The 27,576-nt window shown below is 40.0% G+C and overlaps 1 protein-coding gene across 2 annotated transcripts in view; it reads right to left on the bottom strand.

Annotated features, from left to right (window-relative positions):
- Positions 1-27,576, bottom strand: part of fgfrl1a (fibroblast growth factor receptor like 1a) — a 79,878-nt gene that overhangs the window by 34,477 nt on the left and 17,825 nt on the right. For both annotated transcript variants that reach the window (XM_046030473.1, XM_046030472.1), the window contains exon 3: positions 14,758-15,030. In XM_046030473.1, coding sequence (XP_045886429.1) covers positions 14,758-15,030 — 273 coding nt within the window. The remainder of the gene's footprint in view (positions 1-14,757; positions 15,031-27,576) is intronic.

The following is a 27,576-nucleotide window of genomic DNA, read 5'->3' as shown; positions in this document are numbered from 1 at the left end:
GAACATGTGTATGCAATGTGTCTTTTTTTATTGAGTGCTTAAGTATGTATTAGTGCATCTGCCTGCATTTACGTGTGTATCTGCCTGCAAGCAAAGACGTGTGCCATCTTTCTCACCCAAGTGCACTTACTTACTGATTTTCACTTTACTTACTGTAAAGGTGCCTGTATGTGTGTGTGTACTGTGTATGCATGTATAAGTGAGTGTGTGTGTGTGTGTGCTCGTCCAGCTGCTGCCTGTGTAACTCTAGTAAACATCAAGGCGGCGCTCTGCTTTGCTGAATTAACAAATCTCTCACATCCATCGCCACGCTCCGCCTTTGAAACACACACCGCCAGCTTCGGTTCAGGACTTTGAACTCTCGATCATTCTCTACCTCGCCCACCCTGCTCTTCCATGTATCAAATTATACTCCAGTTAAATATCTACTCATTAGTACTTTAGTAGTTTTCTCCCCATTTGACCTCTTTCTCATCTTACATTTCTGAATTCATTTTCACAACTCAGGCTGGAGGTATGATCGTTGTGGGGCCCTCCAAGAGAAAAGAACATTTCTACTTTTGGTTTCCTACAAACTGCACAAACTGTACCTCTTAAATCTCACCTACTTTACTATTCCCATTGGACTCTACTCTTTACTACTGACTATTAATCCATGATTCCTTTTGTTCTTTCATTTAATGGCTTGTACAGTCAGATTCAAATTTACTCCCTTTCCTATCTTACCCGATGTATCATCGGTTAAATCACCACAATTCATTAACTGTAGAACAACGAAAATGTACTAGATAAAAAGCCTTCAACAGCTAAAAAACTATTTCAACAAACAAACTATTTCATTTTAAGTTCTGTAGAGTGTCATCTGTCACTGGAAAAGTAGACAAAGTCCACCCAGTGAGGAAAGATTTGTAGTTGGAAAGTAAATACAAAACAAAATAAACAAAAAACACATGCTGAAATTACATTTTTATTTACATATTACTTTGGGCTGTTTAAAGAGTCGTTTTTTTGTAAGTACTGATAATTACATGAATCCATTTTAAGTTTCAGGGCCAATATATGCTGCTATGTTGACTTTTAAGCATTAGAGGAATCAGATTACATATTTATCTAGATATGACTGCTTTATCCTGATGCAGTAAACTCCAGCCACACAGTATTTTCAGGTCCGCCTACCACTGCTCTGCTCATTGCTGAGTGCTAAACGCCACTGTGATCCCTGCTGAAATGTCGGGGAGGCCTTAAAACAAGTCACACTTCAAAGCAACTACTGGACCTCTTAAGTGTAGGTATTTCATATGCATGTGCACGAGCGTGTGCATGAGCTTGTTTGCTTTGCACACACTTGCATTTGGGATTGTTTCAGCATAGATCTGCACGCATGCTTACAAGTGTGCCAACGTGTGTTTACAGGCCCTTGTGTACGTATTTAGTTTTATGTGTGTGTGTGTGTGTGTGTGTGTATATGTGTTGAGAATATGCGGTTGTCTTGTTTAACTTCAAAGCTACTGGCACACTGCTGTGTGAGGCTACATGCTGACAGGCTCTTTGATGAACAATTTTTTACAACAATGTAAAACTTACCCGCTCATCATGATGCGCCGCTGGGCGACATTTCAACATGACTCACCCCGATGCCTGCTTTGTTCAACACTCATTTGCTTAGAGCTGTTTGTGGAGTCATAATAATGCAACTTCCACCCAGTGGGATGCTCTCTTGTTGTTTACTTACCTCCAATAGTCAGTGTTTTACTATAGGACATTTTAGCAGGGTAGATATTTGCATATCTTTGGTTTTGTAGTCAAGGAGCATGTGTGTAATGCCTGCTCTGAATTTATACTCTGAAACGAGGTAAAACTAAGTAACAAAATGCATCAGGCAGTTGTTTACCGTGCACGAAAGCAATAAATCTCTTCACCCCAAGGTCATCTACGGGTCAAGGGGATGTCATACCCTTTAGGCTAGGAAAATAATTTCAAACTCCTAAGGGATACATTACATTAAGAAACCCACATTTTATCCAAAAAATTATGCCTTATTTCTTAGTTTGTGTTAGCGGGAGTGAAGATACCACATGCTCAGAGTCTCAGATGGATAGATGCATAAAACCAGTAGTTGTACAGTAGCAGGAGAAGAATCTGCGTGGGCTGACAGGCTTTAACTCCATGGCTTGTTCTCATCGTTTAACGACATGTCTGACAGCATCTACACATCCTCCGCTCTCCCTTCCTGTCTTCTTACTTCTGTTTCCACTTCTTGTGAGAGCTTTGGTCTGTGGGCCAAGTACAGTTCCAGCAGAGAAACGAAAAGGACACACTCGTCTTGTCACGGCAGCTTAGATCCGACAAATGTTGGTATGAAGCACTCTGAAGTCCCATCAAAGTAACAATGGCATACAGAGAAACCGTCTAAGGGTGTTAGCCTTGAATGAAAGCGTGGACAATCTCGTAATAGCTCAAAACTTCTGGGGGTGAAAGGACGAATTTAGTGTACTCGATACAGAAGGTGAAACAAAGGGATGTGTGCAGATTTGAATCAATACTCGGAAATTTTGACATTTAGAGACAGATCTTCAAATCAAAAATTGTAGTATACATGCGTATAAACAAATGAAAAATGGAGTCAGAAAAGAGGAATGCAGAGAAGAGATTACAGTTCTGGCCAGAGTGTGTGTGTTTGTGTGTGTGTTTCAGTGTATCAGTTTTCAGCATGCTGTCACACTGATCAAACTTCAGGCTGATAGCAGAGGCGCCGCAGAACCATCACTGTGTTTGTCTAAGAACCATGGGGGAAAGCTGCATACACACGCATGCACGCACGCACACACACACACAGCGAAAACGTATTGTGCAGACATTTGCATTTATGTGAAATATAATGCAGCGGAATGCAGCGACATTATGCAAGTAAGTACATGCAGACACACACACCTGATGGCTCTGAACAAAACCTGTCTGGTAGACCTCATTTCATATTTTACAGTGACATTGTCTGTTTCAAATTACATATCATTTCACAAGATATTTTAGCCATTTTCTGTTATAGGTCTGCCCTTTTCACCTCAGCTATATTAAATGTTTAAAAATACAAGAGATAAAACATCTTATCAAATTTCCTGGAGCTGAGATATGGCACGGTGGCTTTAAAACAAGTTTAGTCTACCCGCCTTCCACAACCACATGACAAGAAAACATTGAATAAGCAACAAGGCTTTATCAAATCCAGATAAAACACTGCCTTTGGGATACATAGCTAAAACTGTGATAAACCTTTTGATAAGTGAAACAAGTTTTTCCATGCCTGCTGCTTTTTTCCGTCGCTCTGAATGCGAGCGTTTTTTCCGCTGCATCCTGCCTGCTTGTTGTCAGTGAGGTGAGGTTGGAAAAGCCAGATGTAACGGCTGGAATCTGAAGAGGGACAAAAGGAGACTGAGGGGGGAATCTCTGAGCATAATTCGCTCTTCACGTTGTCATTAAGACATCAAAGCGGCTGCAGAAGATATAGGGCTTTTCGGCACTGACACAAATGCATTCTCGGGGAGAGGAGTAACCAAGAAGAACACGAGAGAATAGAAAGGAGAGAGAGGGAAGAGGAGGAGGGATGGTACGTGTTGAAGAACCAGTCTTTGGCTTTGATGAGCGAAACAAAAGTTTCTAAAACTTCAAAAGAAGCCTTTTTGTAGCGCAGGTCCGCTCTCTCTTTCTCTTGATTTCTTCCGTTCTTTCCTCTCCCTCCTCTCTTCAAACATGTCTTTGCTAATTGCCAGACCCTGTACCTCTCTTCGTAGCCTCTCCACTCCTCTCAGGTCTATTCAACAGGGGGGTTGTTACAGCGGGGAGGCCTAATAACCAGCTCTGAGTTGGACAATGGAGCCTGCAGGGCCAGCGACAAAACCCCAGCCCTAATGAGAAAAGACTCCTTCAGCGAACAAGCAGGTCTGTCAATAGACTGGCCTATTATGGAGTTACAGGGTGGGGGCGGGCTGGGGGCATAGCGTGTGTGTGGTTTTTTTTTTTAGTCATGGGTGCATCTGTCTTTATATGTGACAGAGACATAAAGTAATAAAGTAAAACTAGTGCGTAAAATAGAATAATATCAAAGAAAGAAATAGGAAGAAAAGGTGTGTGTTTTTCTGCATTGTGTGTCTGCATGTGTGTGTGTGTGTGTGTGCGTGTGTGCTACCTCCTGAGGGTAACAATGGTGAACAGGACAAATCATGCAGACGGCATAATGGCCACTAAGCTGTCTATTCAGAAGTACACAGCTTCCCTGCTAAGTGCTCTGATCAGACACGAATACCCGCATTCACCCATTCAAACTCTTTTCCTTCCTTCCTTTGTTTTCTTCTCATCCTTCTCTTAGTATATCTTCTTCTTCTTCATCTATGTATCTTTATGCCTTTTATTTATTCTCAGGGGCCAGGCAAATTGATCACAACATTGCTGTAATTGTGCCAGTGTTTACCAAAAGGTAAATGTTTGATGTATGTTTGAATAAGTAACAAGAAATGTCAGTATTTTTCAACTATTAAATATCATGCTTAGTATCTATCTTGGTCACAATTCTGTAAAGTAATATCCAAATTTAAAAATGTAATTTAAGTTTGTTTGTTAATGTTAAAGAACTACTAATGACCGATGTGCAGTTATCAGAAATGTGTTCTCCCATCTGTCATACTCCCTGCCTCCACCTCCTCTGTCTTTATCCCTCTTCTCCTCTTGCTCCCCTCTCCACCTCTTCCTCCTTCCAATTATTTCTGCAGAATCTGTGTGTGAGTGTTTGCACTGACGAGGTTTTGGAGAGGTTAACCCCTCTGCCATGACAATGTGGAGTTGTCGTCATTGCTTGTGAGGGACCGAGAGTTATGCAGCAAAGGATGCTGAAGCACCTCGTTTCCTTTCGGTTGTAGGTCAGGTGGGGTTTTTGGTTGGTGGTGGGTGGTTGTTAAGTGGGTGGGGGGTGCAGGACACATCTCCTATACGCACCACTTATACACCACTATAACCCACTAGGAGCATTGAGTATCTCCTCAAGAGGATTTGTTGATGCCCTTCACATATCTGAACTCTCCCTGCTGGATCACTACCTCGCGTTTACTCACTTCAGGAGTTCAGGAACTATATAACCAGAAATTAGATGCCAGCTTCCAGCACAGTTTTTGATACTTGGTTAGACACATTTTGGTCTCTACCAAAAAATAATTGAGTTTGGATATCCAGCATTTGTCATCATGTATCTAATCTGCAGATGTACTACATTTTAACAGTTCACTTTTGAAATAATTGAAATATTCTGGACATCAATTATTACAATATTTCTAGGAGGCAGAGCAACTTCTCCTCTCCTTAACTCACCTATTCTGTTTCTGCAGCTCTGTTTTCTCTTCTGTTTTCTTTTCTCTTTTCTCTTCTGTTTGTCTCATTATCAGCAATAATTCTCTCTGCTGTTTTCTCCTCACCCCCTTCTGCTTCTGCCTCCCCCTCTTTTTCCCTCCTCCCTTCTCCTATCTTTTGTCACTGTTGGACTCACACTGAGGAGTTTGGACTTAATTACATTAAACAAACCGAGGAACTGAGACACTTTAAAGCAGCCCACATCCTCAAATATTCAGTTTCACATAGTTTTACTCTTATCTGGGGAGTGTTCCTCATGATATAAGTAACAGTGCACCAAATGTGTTAAATTCTGATACATTTGTACTTAATATACTTAGCCAAAGCACACACAGAGAAGAGTTACTTCTCATATAAGCAAGTTGCTGTGGAAACTCAGAGTGAAAACACGCTTGCTTTGGACTTTTAGAACAGCTGGCAGATTCAATTAAAAGCAAATTCAACCCCAAAACAGAATTTACAAAGAATGGAGGTGAAGGAAGAGACAGTGTGAGGGATAGGTAGCAGGACAATAAAGAAAAGCAAAAATTGGTTGACATCCTGCTGTTACAACCAAGCATCGATGCATGTAACTGCTGCTTATATATAGCTTGTTCACCATTTTAATTATACTTCATTCTCCACCTTATTTAAGTGTAAGCTCACTTGTTGAATCTGTCTCCTTCAGTTCTCTTCACACTCAGACCTAATGTAAGTTACCTCTGTTGTAATCATGTGAGGGTGCCCCGCTTCTTTCCGTCTCTCCCTCCCTGTATATCTGCTCCGTTGACTTACGCCATCAGTAGTAGGCTACGTTGTATAAAGTCACAGAAAAAAAACTCCCAAAACTTGTCTTCTGGACTTTTCCACCCGCGATTCCGTTCATAGCAGCAGCTGCGCCGCATGTTGACGAGGCGTGTTGACGACATAGCCTTTCAAAACAAAACCAACGGGGTACCTAACAAACGACACCTGACTGGTGTGTTCACTGTCGCTTTACCTGGTTCGTGCTTGTTAGATATCCACGTGTCGCGACTTGTAACATAATCACTCTGTGTTTCTCAGAAAAATGCTATGTGTCACCTAACCTGTACGGCCTGCCGAAGGAAATTGTATATGTGTGGGAAACACTGACTGAACCATTGTTTTTTGTTTTTCACAAGCCAGGTCTTCAGCGGTGTCAACCAGCACTGTCTCTCCTTCCATGTTGTTAGAGAGTTTGTGAGTAGATGGCTGCATGCAGATACAGAGGGAGGGGCGGGTTGCGCGGTGAGGGAGAGAGAGGAGCAAACACTGGCAGAAAACATATTTATTAACTCAACATCAAACTATATCTGTATAAACGGTATTGTCTAATTTATATGTCTTTTGAAATTATATCGGTATAAGTTATTATATATATATATATTATTATATATTATATTATATAGATCTGATGACGTTGTATAAAAGAGCGACAAAGTCTGTGTAAGGAGGGAGGTGGGGTGTATGAATGAGTGAAGTAAACGGTGTGAAAGGAAGTCAAAGATGTTTAAACATTTTTAATAGTACGTGACTTGCGTAATGTTCTTATTTTAACACAAATCACAATCTTTTCCTAAACTAAACCAAGTGGTTTTGTTGCCTAAATCTAACCAAATTACGACCTTCTTAGAACATCTACCACGTGTTAAACGTCACATGACTTCGGTCTTACGTAACGTACTGAAGGTCTGGTAAGCCTGTCACTGAACTAGGAAACGGGAAACGCTCATATGCGTCATTTTAGGGAAAGGTCATATTGGACTTTCCAATGTCCATATATGTTGTTTTGGGACACTTGACAATCAACCTATTGTTTCGTTTAGGTTTAAGGACATGTAGTGTAATTCAGGAAGCTGAATTGAAGAGATTCCAAGCTTCAGTAAGAGACAGTAGCCGTGTTTCCATCGTTTTTTACGCGCATTATGAAGTATCGCATTAGAAAAGGTTGATGGAAAAATTTGTCAAATACTTCAATTTTGCAAGAACATTGTTATGCTCGTTTGTGGTGGTTTTTGCCTTTGTTGAAAAAGAGTTAATGCGCTAAATGGGAGATGGAAACACCGAAATAAGTTCTGATGTAGCAAACATGTGACTCACGACTGATCAGCTGTTTCCTCTGTCGGCGTCTTGCTGGATATTTCCATAACGCGTGGAGACATGGCTGGTAGCAACTTGCCTGCTTGAAACACATTCCTGAGGACCTTTCTCAGAGCAGTGGTCCTCAGGTCCATGCGACTGGTTACGTTTCTGGTTTGCAATCCATACTTCTTGTTTATTACAGCCATGCATAACGTCAACTACTGACATAATACGCTTGCCGGAAACGCTTGCCAAACCAGCTGATGGAAACACACGTATTTTGCAATTTCTTTTTTTATCTTGACAATTAGATGGCTAATAGCATTTAAAATCTCCAAAATCATAGAAAATGTGTGCATTACTTATCCTTTAGGGTGGAGTCCTTCACCTCCTTCAGAATGACTCACTGCCTGGGCCTCAAGAAAAAGGCATGCTGACTGACAGATGGCATTTCGTATGGAGAATTGAAGTTAAAGCTAGCAGAGGGTATTTAAGACCCATTAGGGGTCTACGAGAGCTTGACTTGGCATACAATCAGTAGATGCAAGCCATACACATACTCACTCACTCTCCCTCTCACACACACACACACACACACACACACACACACACACACACACACACACACACACACACAAGTGCAAATACAAAAGTGTAAATGGAGCATGAAGGAAAACAGAAGGGGGGAAAATGAGAGGAGCTGAAAGACGTTCAAGAGAAAATACATCTTCTATTGGCTGGTGAAGCAGAAGGAACACGACCACAGGAGGGTTGTGAGTGAGAGAGTTGAAGAAAGAGACTTGAGGTAGGTAAGAGAGGGGACAAAGAGAGACACATCCGAGAGAAGGTGACAAGGTGTAAGAAATGATAAGGAAATTTGGTGATGAGGTGACAGGAGATAAACAAATGCATAAACCTTTAAGGTGTATGTACTTGTTTTTTACAGCACAAATCACTTACTGTAAAAAACAAACAAAACAACTTTCATTGATATCCTCAATATGCCATTGTTTCTTCATATTTTGGATGCTAAATGCTCAGTGTTGAGATGTTTTTAACACTGCCCTTTCCACAGACCTATGAATTAATCAGTGTGGACAAGCTGTTAGTGTTTCCTTTCTTTGAGTTTCAATAGATACACCTCTTTTGATCCCTCAAATGTTTTGGATTTAAGGGTGACTCTCTCAACCTGTTATAACATGGCTTTCCAAGACATCCATTATTATTCTTTTATATTCTTCAGACTTCTTGACGTCTTCAGACACAGAAGCATTATTCTTTCTTACTCTGTGTCTCCCTTCTGTCCATCTTCTTTCCGTCTCTTTGCTGCAAATGAAACGAGGCAGAACGAGAGGATGTGGGACAGACAGCCGTGAAATGGAGGCCAGGGCCCCCGAGGAGTGTGTGTGTGTGTATGTGTGTGTGTGTGTGTGTGTGTAGACATAGAAAAACAACTGAATGTTTTCCTGTCCTGTCTTGTTGACATGTTTATGCATAGAGATACAGTGCATATATCTTTGTGCATCTGAGCATGTGAGTCTGAACGAGTCGGAAAACAGCTTTTGAAACTTGACTCCATTCTTTCTCCCCCTGTCTGTAACTCCACAATCACACCCATGCTTTTTCATATGAGCATGAGCACACACATACACACCAGCATGTTTACATCTCTGTTCTCCACAGTGCCACCCTTATTTCCGGAGGAACGGCTTTGTCTACCTCGTTGTAAGGGCGGCATGTTGTTTCAAAAGGAGGACCAACATGAAACGAACAGATCTGATGCACAGCAGCACTTAGCTCTGTTTTAACTTTCTGCAGCTCAACAGGGTTAACAAATCATTGTCCAGGTTTCGTCAAACTCTGACTAGTGGTGCAGCAGTTACAAAAGTTACATTTTCAAGTGTACTAGTGGTCTGAGATGCATATCATGTAATCACAATGTATCTGGTTCGATCTTTGCTGCTTTCCCCTCTCTCTTTCTCCTGTTTCTCTCCATGTCTCCTGTCTGTATTTACCAGTAAAGTGCCTTAAGGACACCCTTAGTATTTTTTTATCCAGGCAACAAGAAATAATTCTAGGCTTGTAAGGCCAACTGTATAGTTTAAGACGGGGGGCTAAACCACTTGATGATTTCTGGAAAAACCACCCTTTTCATGTTCTGTAAATCATGATAAAGTCCCCCCAAAAACTCCCCCATGAGGCCTGAAACCCTCAGCTGAACACCAGCTGAGTGGTTCCTGTAAACCAGCGAGCTGCAACTCCAGGTTCACTCCATGCATTTTTCTGCCATTAGTGAGAAAGTAGTGTAACCTGAGCAGAGGAATCTGGCGATAAAAACACTAAATCCACAATACACACACACACACACACACACATACACACACACACACAGAAAAACACAGCAAGATAGGCACAGCTGCCCTGGTGTGTTTGTAAGTAGGTGGGTGTGTGTGCGTGTGCATGTGTGTGAAAGAGATTGGGTTATTTGAGATTTTAGGCACTGTGCAATCACACACACTGATACGTGTGTGTGTGTGTGTGTGTGTGTATGTATGACTCATACCAATTAGTCTGCAAACCTTGGCCACCTCTACATCCTCTCCAGACGAGGCACCAGATATCTCAATTAAAAACTCCGAAATTTGAGAACACAAAAACAGAGAAAGGTATCAGGATGGAGGAACTGAGGGATAGAGAGATGGTGTTGGTCTGCAACCTGATCTGATGTGTTCGTTTTTGGCTAGAAGACAGCTGAGTCTCACACACGCAAGAGTGTTACATGGAGATAGAATAAATGTGAATGAGGGAACGTGATTTGCTTTCAAAGAAGTGTATGCTCATTGTCAAATAAAAGTAGACCGAAGCAACAATTTGAAACCATTTAGTCTGCATGCAACATCACATGGAATTGTCATGACACCCAGGACTAAGCTGTGTGACGTCAGGATGTCAGTCTGTATTAAGTGATAATAGTTTTCAGTTGAGTTTGGCAGTGTTAGTGGACTAATCCTGGCATAAAACCGCAGAGCTTAATTCAGAGCTTTCGTGTCTTGTTTTGGTTATATTTTCCATATGTCACATCTCCTCTTTCGCACTTTTCTTATTTCAAAATTCATTATGTATCTGCTGCTTGATGAACATAAATCATGTACAAGCTCTTATATTATACATGTTTAAACATGCCGTTTGATTTCTTTCACTGACTTTTATGAGCAGATGTCAGCTGCAATGGCAGAGCTCTTAAATCACTGCAAATCATCACACCAGTCATGAATGGACCTGCATGCACACACTCTCAGACAAAAGTGTGTTGATGAACATTTTCATTAAAATGCTGTATTTTCACAATCACGTGCACTAAAAACACACACTACCACACCCACATATACACACACGACTCCAAACCGCTTCCTTCCTTCCTTCTTACGCACACTTTCCCAACCCTGCTCCAGACACGCTCCCATTGTCATCACATCTGGTTTGAACTATAAATTTTCTATCATTCACTCCTCTAGGAGGAGGGAAACAATATCAGAATTTCATAAAAGCAAATAGGAGAGACAGCAGAGAAAAAGAAAGAGAGTGGGAGGAATAATGAGAGCTCTCCTGGCATCCACTTTTTGAAGGACACTGAGGTTTGTTGAGCAGAAAAAATATCTTTCTCAGTTTCACATTACTGGTGGTCCCATAAATCTGCGCACACCAACGCATACATAAACACACAACCATTCAGATAAACAAGCATGCGCACACACACATACATGCACACAGACTATTTACTCACGCAACCATTTGCCAACCTACACACAATAAAAGAACAAACACTTCAAGGGATCTTCTAATTTCCCTCCGCCAACAAAAGCTTGCCTTCACAAAACGCCTCTCCATCACTTCCAGCCACCGGGCAGCAATACAGTGGATGTTTTACGGCAATCAAATGCTATTACGTCCGTGAAAAATGGGAAACTGTGAAAATATTGATACAAATTAAGACGTGGAGTAAAATGAGCCGGCCAACTGAGGAAGGAGGAATGAGGGCCATGATTGAGTGCTAATAGGAAAAAGGTGTTAAAGATTCTTCAGGTTCGAAATTGAGAGGCAAAGACAATAAGACACAGGTGTGGGCTCATTACTGTGAAACAGAGTGGTTGTAGAATAATTACAGCAGGACCACACAGAAGAGGAGAGGAGGTGAAAGCAGACAGAAGGAAGAGAGATTGGAGAAGGCGAGGAGGCAAAGCATAACAGGAGAGAGGAATACACGAAACAGAGCAGCAGAAAGCAAAACTACAGTGAAATAATTTTCATTGAGTTATAAGCTGATGAGCCCATGAGGCCATCAGCTCTTAGACGGAGGCAACTGCACCCATGCATCCGTGTATTCCACCCCCATGCTTTGAACATCTTTGCCTATGCAGATTGTTCCAGCTATGAAAATAACGCTTTCCACGCTAATCGCCTCTGTAAGGAGATGCTGTGGCATGATTCCTGGCTTGAATTACAGGGAGGGGTCATCTTTGAAGGTTAGTCACAAAGTATCTCTGGGTATCAGTTGTGTAATCTGCATGTGCAGTGATGTAGCCCCTTATGCTTGTACAGCATGTGAACTTTGTTTTTGATGATGAATTTTCTTGATCCCAGTTTGTCTGGGATATGAAGCGGTGCTATGTAAAAGTTTTGTTATCTTGTCTGCAAAATGTGTTGTCTTAATACATTTTTTAATAAATTCACTTTGTGAGTTTTCTAAGAGAAATTAACTGGAATATTTGTCAATCCATGCCAACATAAAAGCTCAAGGATTTTAAATAAAGTACTGCTTTAAAGGAATATTTGATCTTGGAAACAGCAGTTGACACCAATATCTCACATCAAAGTCTATTAAGTAGCTGTTTTGGTGCTTTTGATTAAACTGGAAAATCTTCCTCAGCAGATGGGGTTTGCCTAGGTGTCAATGAACTGTAGACTGTAAAAAAAAATGTTGCGTTTATGGACAAGAACTCCTAAAAGGACTCAGAAAATGTAAATATAAACATCCAAAATCTGACATTCTGACAGTAGGCAACTGTTTGCTAAGGAACAAAAAGTGTGATAAGATTAAATTCTCCACAACTAGTCAACTACACCTATATTGTTGGAGGCTCATAAAAACTGTTCGTGTGTAGGTTTGGATGATGATACTGTAGGTGGTCTTTTGTCAAAGAATGAATCTTTGGGAAATAAAAAACTGCTTATTTAACATAGTAAGGTACTGTTATGACATTCTTGGTGTTTTAATTTCCTCATGTAGTGATTCTGAGTAACCAATGAGACAAACTTAAATGGCAAACTTCTTCTCTTATATGGGTTCGCCCAATCCATTGTTTCTGAAGCATGTGTGTGTGCATGCATATATGAAAGTGAATGAAAGGGACAGTGGATCAGAGCCAGGTAATGAGGGAGGGAGGGAGAGGGAGAGAGAGAGAGAAAGAGAGAGAGAGCAGCTGTCTGTCTGGATGACCTCAGCTGCAGCTGCTGCCCCCACCCCGGCCTGCTGCCCTCTGTATGCCAGCTTGCCTTTGAAGTTCAGGTCAAGACCGATACAGTTTTGGATCACATACCCATAATGATTACTGGAGAGTAAGCGTTTTTTTTAAGTTTCCCACAAAAATCTTGTTAGACTGTTAGTTTGAGTTAAACGTTTATATTCCAAGATTTATTAACACACCGTAAACATCATCTCCAATCATTAAACTACAGACAATATGGGCTGCAAATATCTGTGTTGAAGCATTGAACTTGAGCCTGTCTTTGAGGTGCTGACATTGGGCAGAGAGAGCTGCTTAAGTAAAATTGTCTGGAACGCTGGAACCTGACACACACACACACACACACACACACACACACACACACACACACACACACACACGTTTGTTCCACTATCCCTGTGGGGACATCTCATTGACATAATGCAATCCCTAGCCCCTTACCATAACCCTAACCATCACAACTACATGCCTAATCTTAACCCTTACCCTAATCCTAAAAGCAAGTCGGGCCCCACAAGTACAATTAGCTCCACAGATATAGTGAAAGAAGCTCACACATACCCACTTACGTACAGAAAGGCACACACACAAACACACACAACACACACAAACACACACACACACACACACACACACACACACACACACACACACACACAGGCCTGCATGTGCAAATGTGCAGTGACACGCTGACATCGCCAGGTATTTTGTTTACATGGACAAGAGTTGAGGGAAGCTTTGAGTTCCAGTATAGAAAGAAACACACCTGTATTTAAACAGCAAGGGAGTCCACGGGGGTCACAGACTGCAGCCACCACATGACAGCTCATAGTTTGTACAACTGAGGTAAACAGATGAAGATATACAGACCCAGACACACTGACCACCGACTCAGTGTTCTGGATGCAAAATTGGAAAATCATTATGTAGAAAAAAAGAACAATGTGTCTTTTAAAAAGACATCAAAACTGAGACACACACACAGATGTGACATTCCATACTACACTGACGCAATGTCCTATACACAAATGCAATCAGGGAGGAAAACAAAAGCTTCTTCTTTAACAAAGTCTCATTCATAGTCATACAGGAACACACAAGCACAACAACTGTGGCCACAAACACACACAAGCATAAAAACTCAGACAAAAGCAGTGCTTCATTGTCTAAGGAACTGCATAATGGTCCCACCAACCTAACTTGGCTAGTTATATCCTAGAAACTCACACAGCAGTAAGTGGAAGCAAGCAAGTAAAGCAAATTTAAAAAATAAAGAAAAATACTGTGTGATAAAGAAGATGTGGGTACAGTAGAGCAAATGCAAACTTAAATTAATGGGGAGAAGTAAAAGAGTGAAATCTTGTGCTTTGTTCATGGATGGCTGGTTTTCATTAGTCTGTTATCACACAAACACACACATACTCTAATAAGAAATTACGCACCTCAACAAAAGACTCATGTAATTTTCCTGTAGAATCACAAATACTCCTTCAAAATAAGTTTTATGTGTAACCAATGACATTAATAGATTTATGCCAAGCTTTTTTGAAAAATGTTATGCAACACATAACTGAAGAAAACAAGTCTTCAAAAAAGTTGTTAAAGAGCTGTTAATCAACAACTTTTTTGAATAATGGTCAAGTCTGCAAAAGTGTTTTTTAGTACTGGTGCAATTTATTCATATTTTGTAGATTTAACCAAAAGGTTTGTGTTGGTGTCTCGTGTCGCATTAACACTGTTTTTACAAATCACTTACCTATAACAATGAGTGTGTAGTTGATGTTTACACTGCCAAACCCGTTGGTAGCCTTACAGATGTAAGTCCCGGCGTCGTCAGTCTCCACCTCTTTAATACGCAGAGCATGCTGTAACACCCTGAACCGTGTCCAGCCACTGTGGATGTTGCGGCCATCTTTGGTCCACATGATGAGCGGCGGGGGGTCACCCTCTACGGGGCAGGACAGCTTCATGGTGCGACCCAGACGGACACTCTGCCGATGGGCCACCCGCTCTGACACCCTGGGTGGACCTTAAGGGTTGGAGAGGAAAAGGAAAGTAATTGAGATTAGGAAATACTTTAATAAACACTGTGATATTTTCAGATAAATATCTTTTTTCACTACCACTCTACTTCCTCTTCCGACTGTTAATGCAAAGTGTAATAAATCAGATTTGGATTAAACAACTAGTATGTCTGCTAATGAAACTTTATCTAGCTCATTTGCTTAAAGAAAAAGGTTTTGTTTCCAGCTGGTTGAACTGGGTAGAACTGGCAATTAAGGAGTAGTAGTTACTGTAGTCTAATTAGTGTCCACACTGTACAGGTTCTTCCCTTAATAGGTCATTCTGACCCACTTTGGCAGAGATACAATATCTTGGCCTCTCGTAATGCCTATTCTCCTGACATGCCCCTATCCCCACGTTTGCAACCACACTATTCTCAGAACCAAAGAAGCCTCCAAATATGGCATTTAACAGACATGAATTATCCTTTAACCTTTAAAAAGTTTATAATGGCTTAGCTAAAACATTTACAATTTAACACAGACAACAATAGAATCCCCAGAGAGCAAACACAAAGCCAAACTAATATCAACTGAGATGTCGTGTCGAGACATAAAATCAGGCGTGACCTTGACCGCTCAGTAGCCGGTTTATTGTGAAACTGCACTTTAGAAAAAACAGAGGGGGTGAGGGAGCAGGCCCAGAATTGACTGGGAAAGACGCGAGGAATTTAGAGAGTGATGGAGAGAAGTCGGGGGTGGTGGAGAGAACAAACAGGAGAGGAGAAAGACAGGAAGGAAGGAAGGTAGGTAAGAAGAGAAGAAGGCAATGAGGGAGGGTGGAATTTAAGGGAGTAAGTCTGAGAAGAGAAAGAAATATGGCAGAAAAGGAGAGTAGTACAAAGAAAGACAAACAGGAAGACAGAGACTTGGAAGCAGGAGGTATGTAGGAGTTAGCAGGGTCCAGTGCATCCCTGTTCGGCTTCTCATTACTCCTTCTGGATTAAAAAAATACCCCCCTAATATAGTACTAAAAACACATAACAGGCCACCATGTAGCGAACAAAGTGTCCTAACTGACTACAAAAGGCTGTACAAGGACAACTGTATGGAAAACCATCAGAAAACAACCCACTTCAGGTCATGTCCTGTAGTAATAGTAATATTTAAAGGAAGGACAAAGGGTGGTTGAATTTGAACAATGTGCCTGATAGAGGCTTATCTGGAAGAATACATATGGTCTTATAATGATTAGAAACATATGTAAACACAACTCCAATATACCGATTTAAGGTGTGTTTAATTTATTGCCCCTTTTGTCTGATACTTTCTTATCACGCGGAATTACTGTTCTCAGCCTGATGCCAGAGACTGAGTATGGAGGCCATTAATTTGCCCTTGTGAAAAAAGGGTTATAGACTTGGACTATTTTGTTTTTTTAGTGAGTTTTTGGTGGGTTGTAGAAAGAAAGAAAGAATAAGATAAGTCAGGATGTTATCACAGAGTAGGAATAGGTGGTCCTAGCAGAGGATGAAGCCCAGTGAAGCAGATTGTAGTGCAAATAAGAAATACATGGAAGGCAACAACAGTATATATACAGTAGATAACAGATTTAGGAATTCATTCGTCCCAGCTGCCATTGGGTTTTTAAATAATTAACTGTAACTTCATTCAATTGTTTTATTGTTTTTACTTTAACTGTGGCCTTTTTAACGTAGAGTATTTCTTTTGCTTATTTTGATATTGCTTGTTTTTGTGAGTTATGACTGTTGATAGTTTTGTGTTGATGTGTGTCAAATGTTGTTTTGTGTGTTGTGTAATCCAGAGTGGTGTTTTTGTAATGGTGTAAATTGTAGTTGCCATGGTGCCTATAAAAAAACAATATGCAGCATGTTTACATAAATAAAAACCTGTTTTGTTTATGTACTCTACTAAACAACTTTGTTAAAGCTTGAAGGATAATTTCAGCTTGTTACAACTTGGGACCTTTTTCATACAACAGTATTTGTGATCTTTCTAGGTTATAACATCTGGAAACATGGCTACATCAGTACAAAGACATGTGACTAGGCAAGATACAAGTGGGCAGATGACAAGACAGGTTATAAACAAGTCACAACAGATTATTTAAAACACTTAATTTGGAGATAAAACCAAAATTGAGTGAACCCAAAATATCAGAAATTAACCCCCATTGTACAGAAAAACTGTGTACCCGCACAAAGTTGAACCATGAAAATTTTGCCTCACAATGGGAAAAATGTAACACTCCATAGACCAGACTTTATTTTCACAATCCAGTAACTGTATTGTATTAAAAAGCGCTCTCCCTATCAGTACATAGTTGCTTTTTTGTTTTTTGTTTTGTTGTTTTTCTGTTTATATAGACAATTTGGATCATAATTTCGGTTATCAAGTAATTTATGGATTTAATTTGAATTTAGTCTTTGTTTTCTCTTCCACATAAGTTTTGCTTATTTAAAAGTCTGATCGTGTTTCTTGCCCTGTTAGGACTTCTTTTTAGCCATGTCGCCACATTCCAAGATCTCAAGTTGTAAGAGTTAATATTGTTAAGTAACATTAGAGTAACATTTGCTGTTTTAAGTAAAAGTGAAAGACTTCTTTTTCATAAAAAATCATCTGCTGCACAGATAGTTAGTTGCATTTATATATAGTATATATTTTTTGCATTTCTTTAGGAAGGACTAGGAAGTTAGGATGAGCAACAGTAACTGCCTTGGCTTTGCCGCCTTCCTGCAGGGTCTCAAACTTCAGAAAATTAAACACAACATCACTGGCCAGCAGTGGCCAGCTGTCACCAAAACAAAACAAGGATCTATATTTATTCCTCCAACATGCAGCTGTAGATGTAGGAGGTGAATAAGGTGACGTATACATTAAGCTGATTATATATAAAAGGAGAACAGTTACAGTAGTTTTCTAGTATTTGCTGTCACGATGGGCTATTGTTTTAACAGGAGAGCAGGAGGTGGACACAATGATGGATGGATGAAGGTGAAATGTGTGAAAAAGACATTAGTCACACAGAGGTATTCACAGGAGCCTCTCGTCCTGGTTGGGAAATGTGTTCGTTGAGCTGTATGGCTTTCTCATCAGGGGCCCAACAGCTCACTCTTTCTCCTTTTCTTACGCTCTACCTCTATTTCTCTCACTTTTCTAATCTTTCTCTTTCTCTTCCTTTTATCATACTGTATATCTCCCGCTATAATCTCCCCCTTTCTCCTTTTCTTAATTTAACTCCTGTTTCTTTGTTTCTCTTGTCCCACTTTCACTCTCTTTTCTACATATTCCTTCCTTTCTCTATATATAAAAGGTGTCCCCTTAATGTTCTTATACTTTCTTTGTCAATATCTATTTCTTCCTTTCTTTCTCCAGCAGATTGAAATCTCATTCCCCTGAAGTCTTTCCACTCCCCTACTACCTCTTTTTTGCTTTTAACCCCTCGCTTCCTCTTACTACCTCCTCTTGTCCTCTCTTTTTCTCTGTCATCACTTTTTTCCCCCTCTCTCTGCCTTTCTCTTTTTCTGCTCCCACACTCTCTGCTCTCTCTTTTCTCTTTCATCACGTTCATTCACACTAATTCATTCACTCTTCTTTCTCGCCTGAGTGATTTACTGGTCTCCTGCCTTTTTCAGATCTGCACACACACACACACATACAGCATCCCCAGTTTCTTCCCCAGAGGATCGCAGGAGCAGGACCTCTAACTGAACCTCTCAACTTTCGACAGTTAACCTCTCCAACATGTCTCCCAGATGAAGGGAACACACAAAGCGGCCTCCTTTACTCCCTTCCTTCCCCTCCTTCGTGGTCCTCCTCCTCCTCTTCCACGGCTCATGACCGAAGTAAAGTCTTTTTAAATTTGTCTCTGGGGGTGAAACCTAAGCGAGTAAAAAATCTATTCTTCTTTTTCACGAGAAACAGGGTCACTGTGTATGTGTGTGTCTTTGCACACGTGGATCATTTTTAACACTTATGTGCAGCTGAAAGTTAGTTTCTGAAAAAAGGGCTATGCATATTGTATATAGTCAAATAATGCTAATTACATTCTGTGTCTCTTCATGCTTGTAGATCCTTATCTGTTTATAAACCATTTAGGAAGTCCTGTCGTGTGGCTGGGGAGAAAAGAAAATTGCAGGCCTTTAAAACTTTGGTCTGTTTAGCCCATTTGGGGCTTACGATGCTCCCTTGCCTGCAGCTGGTTCCCCACAACAATCTAAAACACCTTGAAGGTTGTTTGTCTGCCTCCAGACACACACAAACACACACACACCCTCCCTCTCTTTCCCCTGTGTAGGTAGGTAAGATGTGCACAATTGGTATTCTGCCTAATGACAGGAAAACACAGCCCACATGAGACACATAGTACTCCCACAGAGGGAACGTTCCACCTCAGAGCTGCACATCCTCTGCATGGATGGGGGCTGAAGGAAGAAGTCTCAAGGCCAAATAAAGCAGAGCAACAATCAGTTCACACAGCCTGTTCGTTTACTGGTTACTCCCAAAACAACTGTAAATACACTGCTTAAGTTCCATAAATGGAAAAGTTTGCCATTTTCTGAAACACGCTTACATGTGATGATTGATATCACTACGTGAAGCTGGAGTCAGAAGACGGTTAGCTTAGCTTTCCAAAATTCTGGAACCAAGGAGAAAAAGCAAGTTTGACTTTAAAAGTGACGTCTAGTTTAGTCTAGTCAAATCTAGGCCTAGTCTAGTATAGTCTCATAATGTCCAATGTTCTTGCTTTAGTCAACAAATTTTCACACTCCACACTGTAGAGTTTAGCATAAATTCAGTTTTAGTATATTTTTGTTGGTTTGGTGTTCTACATACATCTTTGAAACTCAAAGATCATTGCTAGCTGATGTCTGCTGTTTGTTCAAATCAGACACACTAATGCCTTTTACAGACATTTCCATGAGTGAAAATTTCTTACGTGGAAAAAGAAATCAAGGCCATAGCAGAATTACAAATTAGGAATTGTACCATATTTTACATTAGAAAGAGAACTATAAATGCCTCATCACCCTCCAACATAATTGAGGTTTCTTAAAAGCAGAAATAGTTTTAGCATCCAAATACTTTGTCAGCTGAAAAAAATACCTGCTAATTTAGTCATCTTTTGGGTTTATTTTGGCAGTGTGTGATAGCCAAGGCTGCCCTTTGTGTTTTGGTTTTGGATAAAGAGTTCGGTTTTTAATGCCCTTAACGTTCCACTGGTCTTAGAGTCAGATGGGTCTGCAGAGTCCAACACAACGTTGTTGTTGGCAGGGAAGTGAGACTGGAGCGAGAGGAGAGAGCCGAGGAATGCTTTTGATGGAGAGCACTTAACAGCGGGACACAGCGTTGATGTACTGTGCAAGGTAGAGGTGTGTATGTGTATTTACGTGTGTATGCAAGCCGAGTTATGCTGTGTGTTTCTCAAAAGACAGGAGCACTGAAAGACAACTGGGCCCTCAAGAGGTCATTATTATCAGATCAGTTATAAAAGTAACATTTACCTCTTTCTTTCTCTCTTGTACTTTTAACTAAGCTCAGTTTATAAAATAGGCACAAGGTTTGTTCAGTGCGTTTCAATGAGAATTTACCCCAATCCCCAAAGTCTGCTATTTACACAATGCTTTCAGTGAAACCTTGTAACCCCTGCTGTTATGTTTTTGTATCTGAATTCTCTTTACAGCCTGAATCCTGTTATCACTTCAATACGCTCTAAATTGATTGTGACCAGTAGGATTGCTTGTTGCGTAATGCTACATTAGCTCAACCAAGTTGTACTGTTTTCGTCCGGCTGCTTACCCTGACAGATTTAACCCAACAAAAACTGTGTGAGATCTCGCTGATTGTCTTTCTTTGCTTTGCTGTAGTTCACTTACACACACACACTTTAACACTTTCTTTGGCCGGAGGCAAAAGGCAGACTGATGGGTTCCTATTAAGTTGTCTTCTTCAGGTGACACAGAAACACACACAAATAGACTGACACATTCTCGTTCTGACCCAGTCACTTCCACCCCAACAATAGGTTAACTGCTGGTTATTACTCTGTCCTGACAGTTAACAGTTACTAGGCCTGAGGCTGGGGAGGATATACTGACATAATTGAAGACATACAAGACACACGCACACACACTTATACACATAAAACCTAAGGCTTACACTTGTCTCTCACTTACACACAAAAGAAAAACACACAGCGGCCAGAAAAACTTTGAGGAATCTGCTGAGTGGTTGGTACAGCAACCTGATCCATTGAGCGACTCACACCATCGGCGCACACACACAAATGCACAGAAACACACACACACAGTGTACCACACCTTCTGTAATCCTTTTTTCTTTGTTTTAATCAGATGTTTTATTGCCTGATGATAATCTCCTAGAAATGTGATTGGTTCTTACTTTCTTTTTCCTTTTACTCAGTCTTTACCTCACTTCCCATCTCGTTCTCTCTTTGCGCCTTTCACTTTGGTTTTTCTAATAGCTGGTTATTTTGTTCCACCTTCTGGCTGTTGCACCTGTCTGCTTTTCACTGGAGGTAAAACTTGCCACAATTGGGATTTAGAATAAGACTCAATGCTGTTATTTAGAAGAAACCTAACAAACAAGTTGCTGTGTTAGAAAACTTGGAGCAGAAGATTTTGACTCAACGATTTCCCTAAACCTCAATTAGAAAAAACACTTCACACACAGAGACAGTGCCTAACACGAAAGTGTAAAAAATACAAAAAATGTCATATAGTCAAGCGTTTCTATTTCAAGTTACTTTTCTGAAACCAGCGGGGCAAGGTGCAAAGACTTCCACTGAACCTTTCCTGTTGGGTCTATTCTTGGCAGGGGCAAAACATTTGCTCCGTTTAAACCCAGAAAGGTTTGAATCATTTTTAATGACCAAATGACCAAAGGAGAAAAGATTTATGAAGACGATTCATTTAACTAACTAGGGGAAAAGGAAAAGGCAATTATGGAAAACAACTACTACTTTGAAATCTCATCTTGTGTTTGTGCAAATGTCTACATTTGCTATTAAAACGTCAACCAAGACTTCTTGCTACTCTTTGCATTATTTATTGCAGCAGGTACTGTATGTACAAGCTAAAGCTAGATTGTGGCTATTGCCCCCATTTATTTTAATAAAAACTGCTAACAGTTAATATGTCACTCTGGAATTACAATTTGTTTTTCTGTCATTATAGAAGATGGTTTTCATTTGTTATCGAATGGTCTGGTTTGACACAATTAGAATAGCCTCATGGCTAAATCCTCAGTATCTGGGAAAATTGCTGTTTTTATGTTCGCTGCAGTGAAAATTCAGTGATTTTACAGAGAACACTTTGACCAACCACTATAGTAGCCAGGCTCCACTCTGGCACATTCATCTTTATGGCCTATGTTTATCTTGAAAAAACTGAAAAAAGCTTTATAGTAATAATGCTTGCTTAAATAAAAAATATTCAGCTTAGAATCAAATTCATAAAAAATGTCAAAGCAACTTGTGAAACATACACTCTAAGTTCCCTAAATAAATACTGCGGTAGTTTAATCTCTTGAAGGGAAGACGGAGAATACTTGAACGTGGGAAAAGCGGGAAGGAGGCCTTGAAGAAACAGAGACAGAGAACATAAAGTTCTGCAAACCACCAAGAACGACAGGGCAGTTTGAACCTACAATATTCTTTGAAAGCTTATGAAGGACTTTAAGGAAACCACATCATGCACAGTATGCACTTGTGTGAGTGTGTGTGTTAAAAAAACTTGGGCCCAGTATATAAATGCAGATTAAAGGAAGTGAAGAAAGTACAGTAAGGGAAGAAAAAGAAGTAAAATAATGAGTAAAAGATAGAAAAGACACACAGCACGAGATGGAGGGAGGAGAGAGAGGACTACACAAACAACTATCTGCTAACATTTGAGGATTTGCAGGTAAACTGCAGATTGGATGAGAAACTGAAATTTTAATGACTACCTTGGATAAAAACCTTAACAGAATGTACTTTGCCTTCACCTGGTATTACATTTACATCTAGTGAGACAAAAAGATATATATATATAAAAAAAAAAATTAACAGAGCAACAGAGATTCTCAACAGTCAATTAACAACTCACAGTCATGACTTGTTGAAAACTGATCTGGTAGTCGCTCACGAAAGAAAGACACTGAAGGATGTTTTCTCTGTGACTTCTGTCTTTCATAGACAGGGCTGAAAGGTAAATTGGACTTTACACAGCTTGACAGTGAGCATATTAAAATGCCACACCCGTCTCCTGTGATGACAGAGTGTCTCCATAACATCTATGTGACTAGGTTCTGGCTAGTTGTTACACTACAGATTAACTTTTTGTATCTCTGAAGCATATGTTGTATGCTATGTATAGACATAAAGAGAGTACTGTCTGATTACCTATTTATTTTAACTGAAGAGGAAATGGTTTTTGCAACCTTTAGTGCCACTTTAGTCAGATAATAAATCATGTTTGGTAAGCTCAGCGCATCCAGGAAAGTTTTGACCATCATTATTGCTTCACAAACAGGGACAGAAAGTGAATTGAGAAAGAAAAAGTGAGCAGGGAAAAGAATGAATAAACACTGTAAGCAGGCATAGGCCATATGGCCACATGTACTATTCCAGTTTAGTGTGCGTATTTGTGTGTGTGCATTATTCCTGCCTGGTCAGTGTTTGGAGGCTGAGGAGTTTATTTGAGGGCATAAAAGACCTGAGACAGAGAGAGCAGACACTGTGGTCCTCTTCCAATTACCAGGAAGTGTGACAGCATTTAAGCAATAAATGTGTCTCAGGAATATGTAAAAATGTTGTACATTATTAAAACCAATCCAGCAGGCACATAAGATAAAATATCATCTTCAGAAACCAGGAAACTGATTCTGTTTGATGGAACTATGGGTATTGCTACTCGATACCTTGAAGGTATCGACTGAAATAGCCCAGTATGGAGTAGTATCAAACAAATACTGCATTTGATCCTTTTTGCAACCAGACAGAGGAAAAATTATTATTTGTATGGTTTTGCTTGCAGCTAAACACACAAGCAACACACTGAAAGAATGAGAGGAGAACGCCATTTTTTTCCTTACGTGCCTGTAGGTGCCGAGTCCATGTGTGATTTTAACAGCCCCTCAGCATTAGCTGCGGTTCCAGACATGTTCATCACTGTTGCAAGTTTATCACACAAGCTTGGCTTTCCGTTTGTTTCATCTTCTGATATCCTTAACACTACTCTGTACATTTTTATTTGCTATTCACATCAGTTGTCACCGATTAATCACTGCGTTCCATCATATCAACTCAGCGCTTTTGTGCTGCAGCAGCACATCAGCACATCTTTTCCTCACGGAGCCTCCGGCTGATGATATCAGTTATAGTCGGTGTGGTCGGCTGGATGCTGACCCTTTCTTTTCCTTTGACTGCTTCTTTAGAGTCTTTAGCGTTCGTCTTCTTGAAGGACGTTTGCGACACACTACTAAAGGAAAAAGCACTCGTGATTCAATTCAGTTCAGATTTATTGATCCAAAGTTAACAACCTAAATTTGTTTTCCACAACTCACAGTGATCATTTAACTATTTCACTCCTCCTCTCTCATGTAAATACAAAAAAATTTCCAGGCTGTCATCCTTCCTCTGATGATACTAGGAATATGTAAAAGGATGACCTAATTAGGATAAGAAGCGATCTGATCCTATTTCCAAATATTTTATATAACAATTATTTATAAAAAAAGAAAAAAAAGAAGAAGAAAATAGATAATACCAATCAACTACTATGGCTTCAACAGGTGGCATTTTATGCAAGCTATCAAATTAAGTACTCTATTGGTATCAGTATCACTTTAAGGGTAGTGGTTTTGGTACTGGTATAGTGACATTTTAAACGATACCCAACCCTAGGTGGAACACATACAAATTTTGCATTTAAGGTTTTAGAGTTAGATACTTTATTTTAAGACTTAGACACATGAATAAAAAAGCCCAAGATTTACACAGCAAAATTCAGACATGTAAACAGCTTTTACCATTTCACTCTAGCAGACCTTCACCACTGACTTCTGACAAACACTTGTTAGGTTGCAAAGTCTGTCCCTGAAAATGCAGGTGTGGCAGGTGTAGGGTTGTATGTGAGATATCCGAGGTCAGGTCAATTTACTTATTCAGTCACTGTCAGGTTACAGTCACTAGCAGTGGCCACAACTATATAGACAAACAAACAATCAGAATGGCTGTCGTAAGTACATCCGTTTGTATAGCAGTGTAGTAAGTATGCTCTAGGTGCGTGTCTTTTGTGTATGTGTGTCTGGAGAATGCCTCGTGTCCTGCAGATAAGGCAAGACATAGTTGGTGCAAGATAACACTCTTGTTGGTTGTGAGTGTGTGTGAGTGTCTGTGCGTAGCAAACAGGTGTCCTCAACCTGACTTTTATCAGCATTTTGGAGGCAGACACTGTTACTCATTAACAGCAGTGATAACACACACACACACACACACACACACACACACACAATCAGCTGCTGTGGTCCATTTTAGTGATAAAGATGTGAATATTTCCTGTAAGGGAGCCTTTCATATTGACATAACACATATAAAGAAGGACACAGTGTAAGAGTGCAAGAGAGACTGGTTTCATAAACATTTCAACGCGTGGATTTGGCTTCCTAGCAGTTAAATAATTGTAGATAAGATATAAAAGGGTTGTATTCAAGTAGGTGACCGTGGAAGGTCAAAACATCAGACACTTTAACTAGTAATTACTAAATTACAAATTAACTCTATATTTAGGGTCATTTATTTCAGTGCTGAAGTTAGTCACCAAGCAAATAAAAACAAAACGCGAAAGCGGTTCTCGCAACTGCATTTCAATTGCCATATTTCAGTGTGTTGTTAAGACCTGCCACAAATTTAAATGTAGCCATTTAAATAGCAAATAAATAGTAAATAGCCATTCAAAGAGACAGTTTGATGTGGCTTAGATGTCTAAAAACTTTTCACATCTAGACATCTTTTGATGTGCAACTCACCTAATCAACACTTACTGGGCCATCATCTGTATAAACAAGTCTTCTATCTCTCCTTAGCTTTTGTTTCTGCGACTTCTGACTTTGTTTTTGTACGGTTATGACATAATAACAGAGGTTTAATTTGCTCACCTTTCTCGCATATTACATCATTGTTAACAGTGTCAGGTTCATTTTTACTTATCTATATTCTGTAAGTAAAGTAAGTGAAACTTTATATATATAATTTGAATCAATAATTAGAACACAAGGTAGAAAAGTTGAGGACTTAATTTCAAATGAAGAAACAGAACCTTCTTCCTCCTGTATTTCTTCCTCATTCTCCACCTGTGTGTTTTCTGGTTCACTGGGTGGGGAGTCAGACATTCCAAGCATGCACGTAACACATAACAAACTCAGACACACACACACACACACACACACACACACACACACACACACACACATTCGTGCCCCCCTCCCACATTCCACACCAATCCTCAGCCGTGACTAAATCCATTTGTTCAGCTCAGGTCACTGTCTCATCTTAGTCTACTGTGTGTGTGTGTGTGTGTGTGTGAGAGAGAGAGGGGATTAGGTGTGTGTATGAGTTATTGCATGTATTTAACCTACATATCTATTTTTCTAATCTCCCCATGTCAATTGGCATCTAAATGTCTCCTGAAGTCTTCAAAGAAAAGAAAACTGCAAAATGATGATGTTTTACACAAACCTTAAAGTTGCTACCTTTAACCTTTAACAGTTGAGTTTGACTCAGCTCTTAGTGCTCTGCTTCATATACTGTACATCTCATCTCACCACACTGATATTTTCTCAGCATGGGACTGAACTTGCACACTTAGATCATATGCGCACTAGTAAAAGAGGGAGATTCTAGTCTTTCTATTGATGACACCTGATGGCAAGTGAGAGCAGGTGAGCGTGAGCCTATGCCTTTATGGAGGCGCAACTGAGAATTATATTTACAGTAAAACTCAGTTTTGCCCCATGTGATGAAATTTATGGATTTTCTAGCTTAAATTTAAATTTTAAGAAGATTAATCTGTTTGTGGCACTACTAGAGAACTAATATGGATGAAACATATATGATTGAAAGGCTATGACAGTTGGCTTTAAAAATTTTTGTATGTCAAAGTATGTTGATAAACATTTCTGGGTATTATACAGTTCAAAATACAGTGCAATCGAATTGAATCATCATTTGCACTTAAACATTTGACTTCTGTATCAAAGGAACCATTTTTGTTTTGCCAACTTTGCCAAAGCAACTGAGAAAAACTGTAACAAAAATTTAAAAATAAAGAAAATCTTACTTTGGGATGGTCAGTTTTCAGTTCACTTCAACTAAAGAGGTCAATATGTTTGGTTTCCAAGCCATTTATATGTCTGCAGGCAAGTGTTTATAGCTGTTCTTAAAGGCCACACTTAAAGATGGAGCGAAAACCTTGCTGTCAAAGAGTGGTGCGAGATGTGATAATTGTTCAGATGGGAATAATCGCGCATGCTTTTGGACATTCTCTCCTAAA

This window comes from Micropterus dolomieu, linkage group LG19, assembly GCF_021292245.1.
Source record: "Micropterus dolomieu isolate WLL.071019.BEF.003 ecotype Adirondacks linkage group LG19, ASM2129224v1, whole genome shotgun sequence".
Taxonomy (NCBI): domain Eukaryota; kingdom Metazoa; phylum Chordata; class Actinopteri; order Centrarchiformes; family Centrarchidae; genus Micropterus; species Micropterus dolomieu.
The sequence above is the reverse complement of the archived record's forward strand: the minus strand, read 5'-3'. Positions and strand labels throughout refer to the sequence as shown.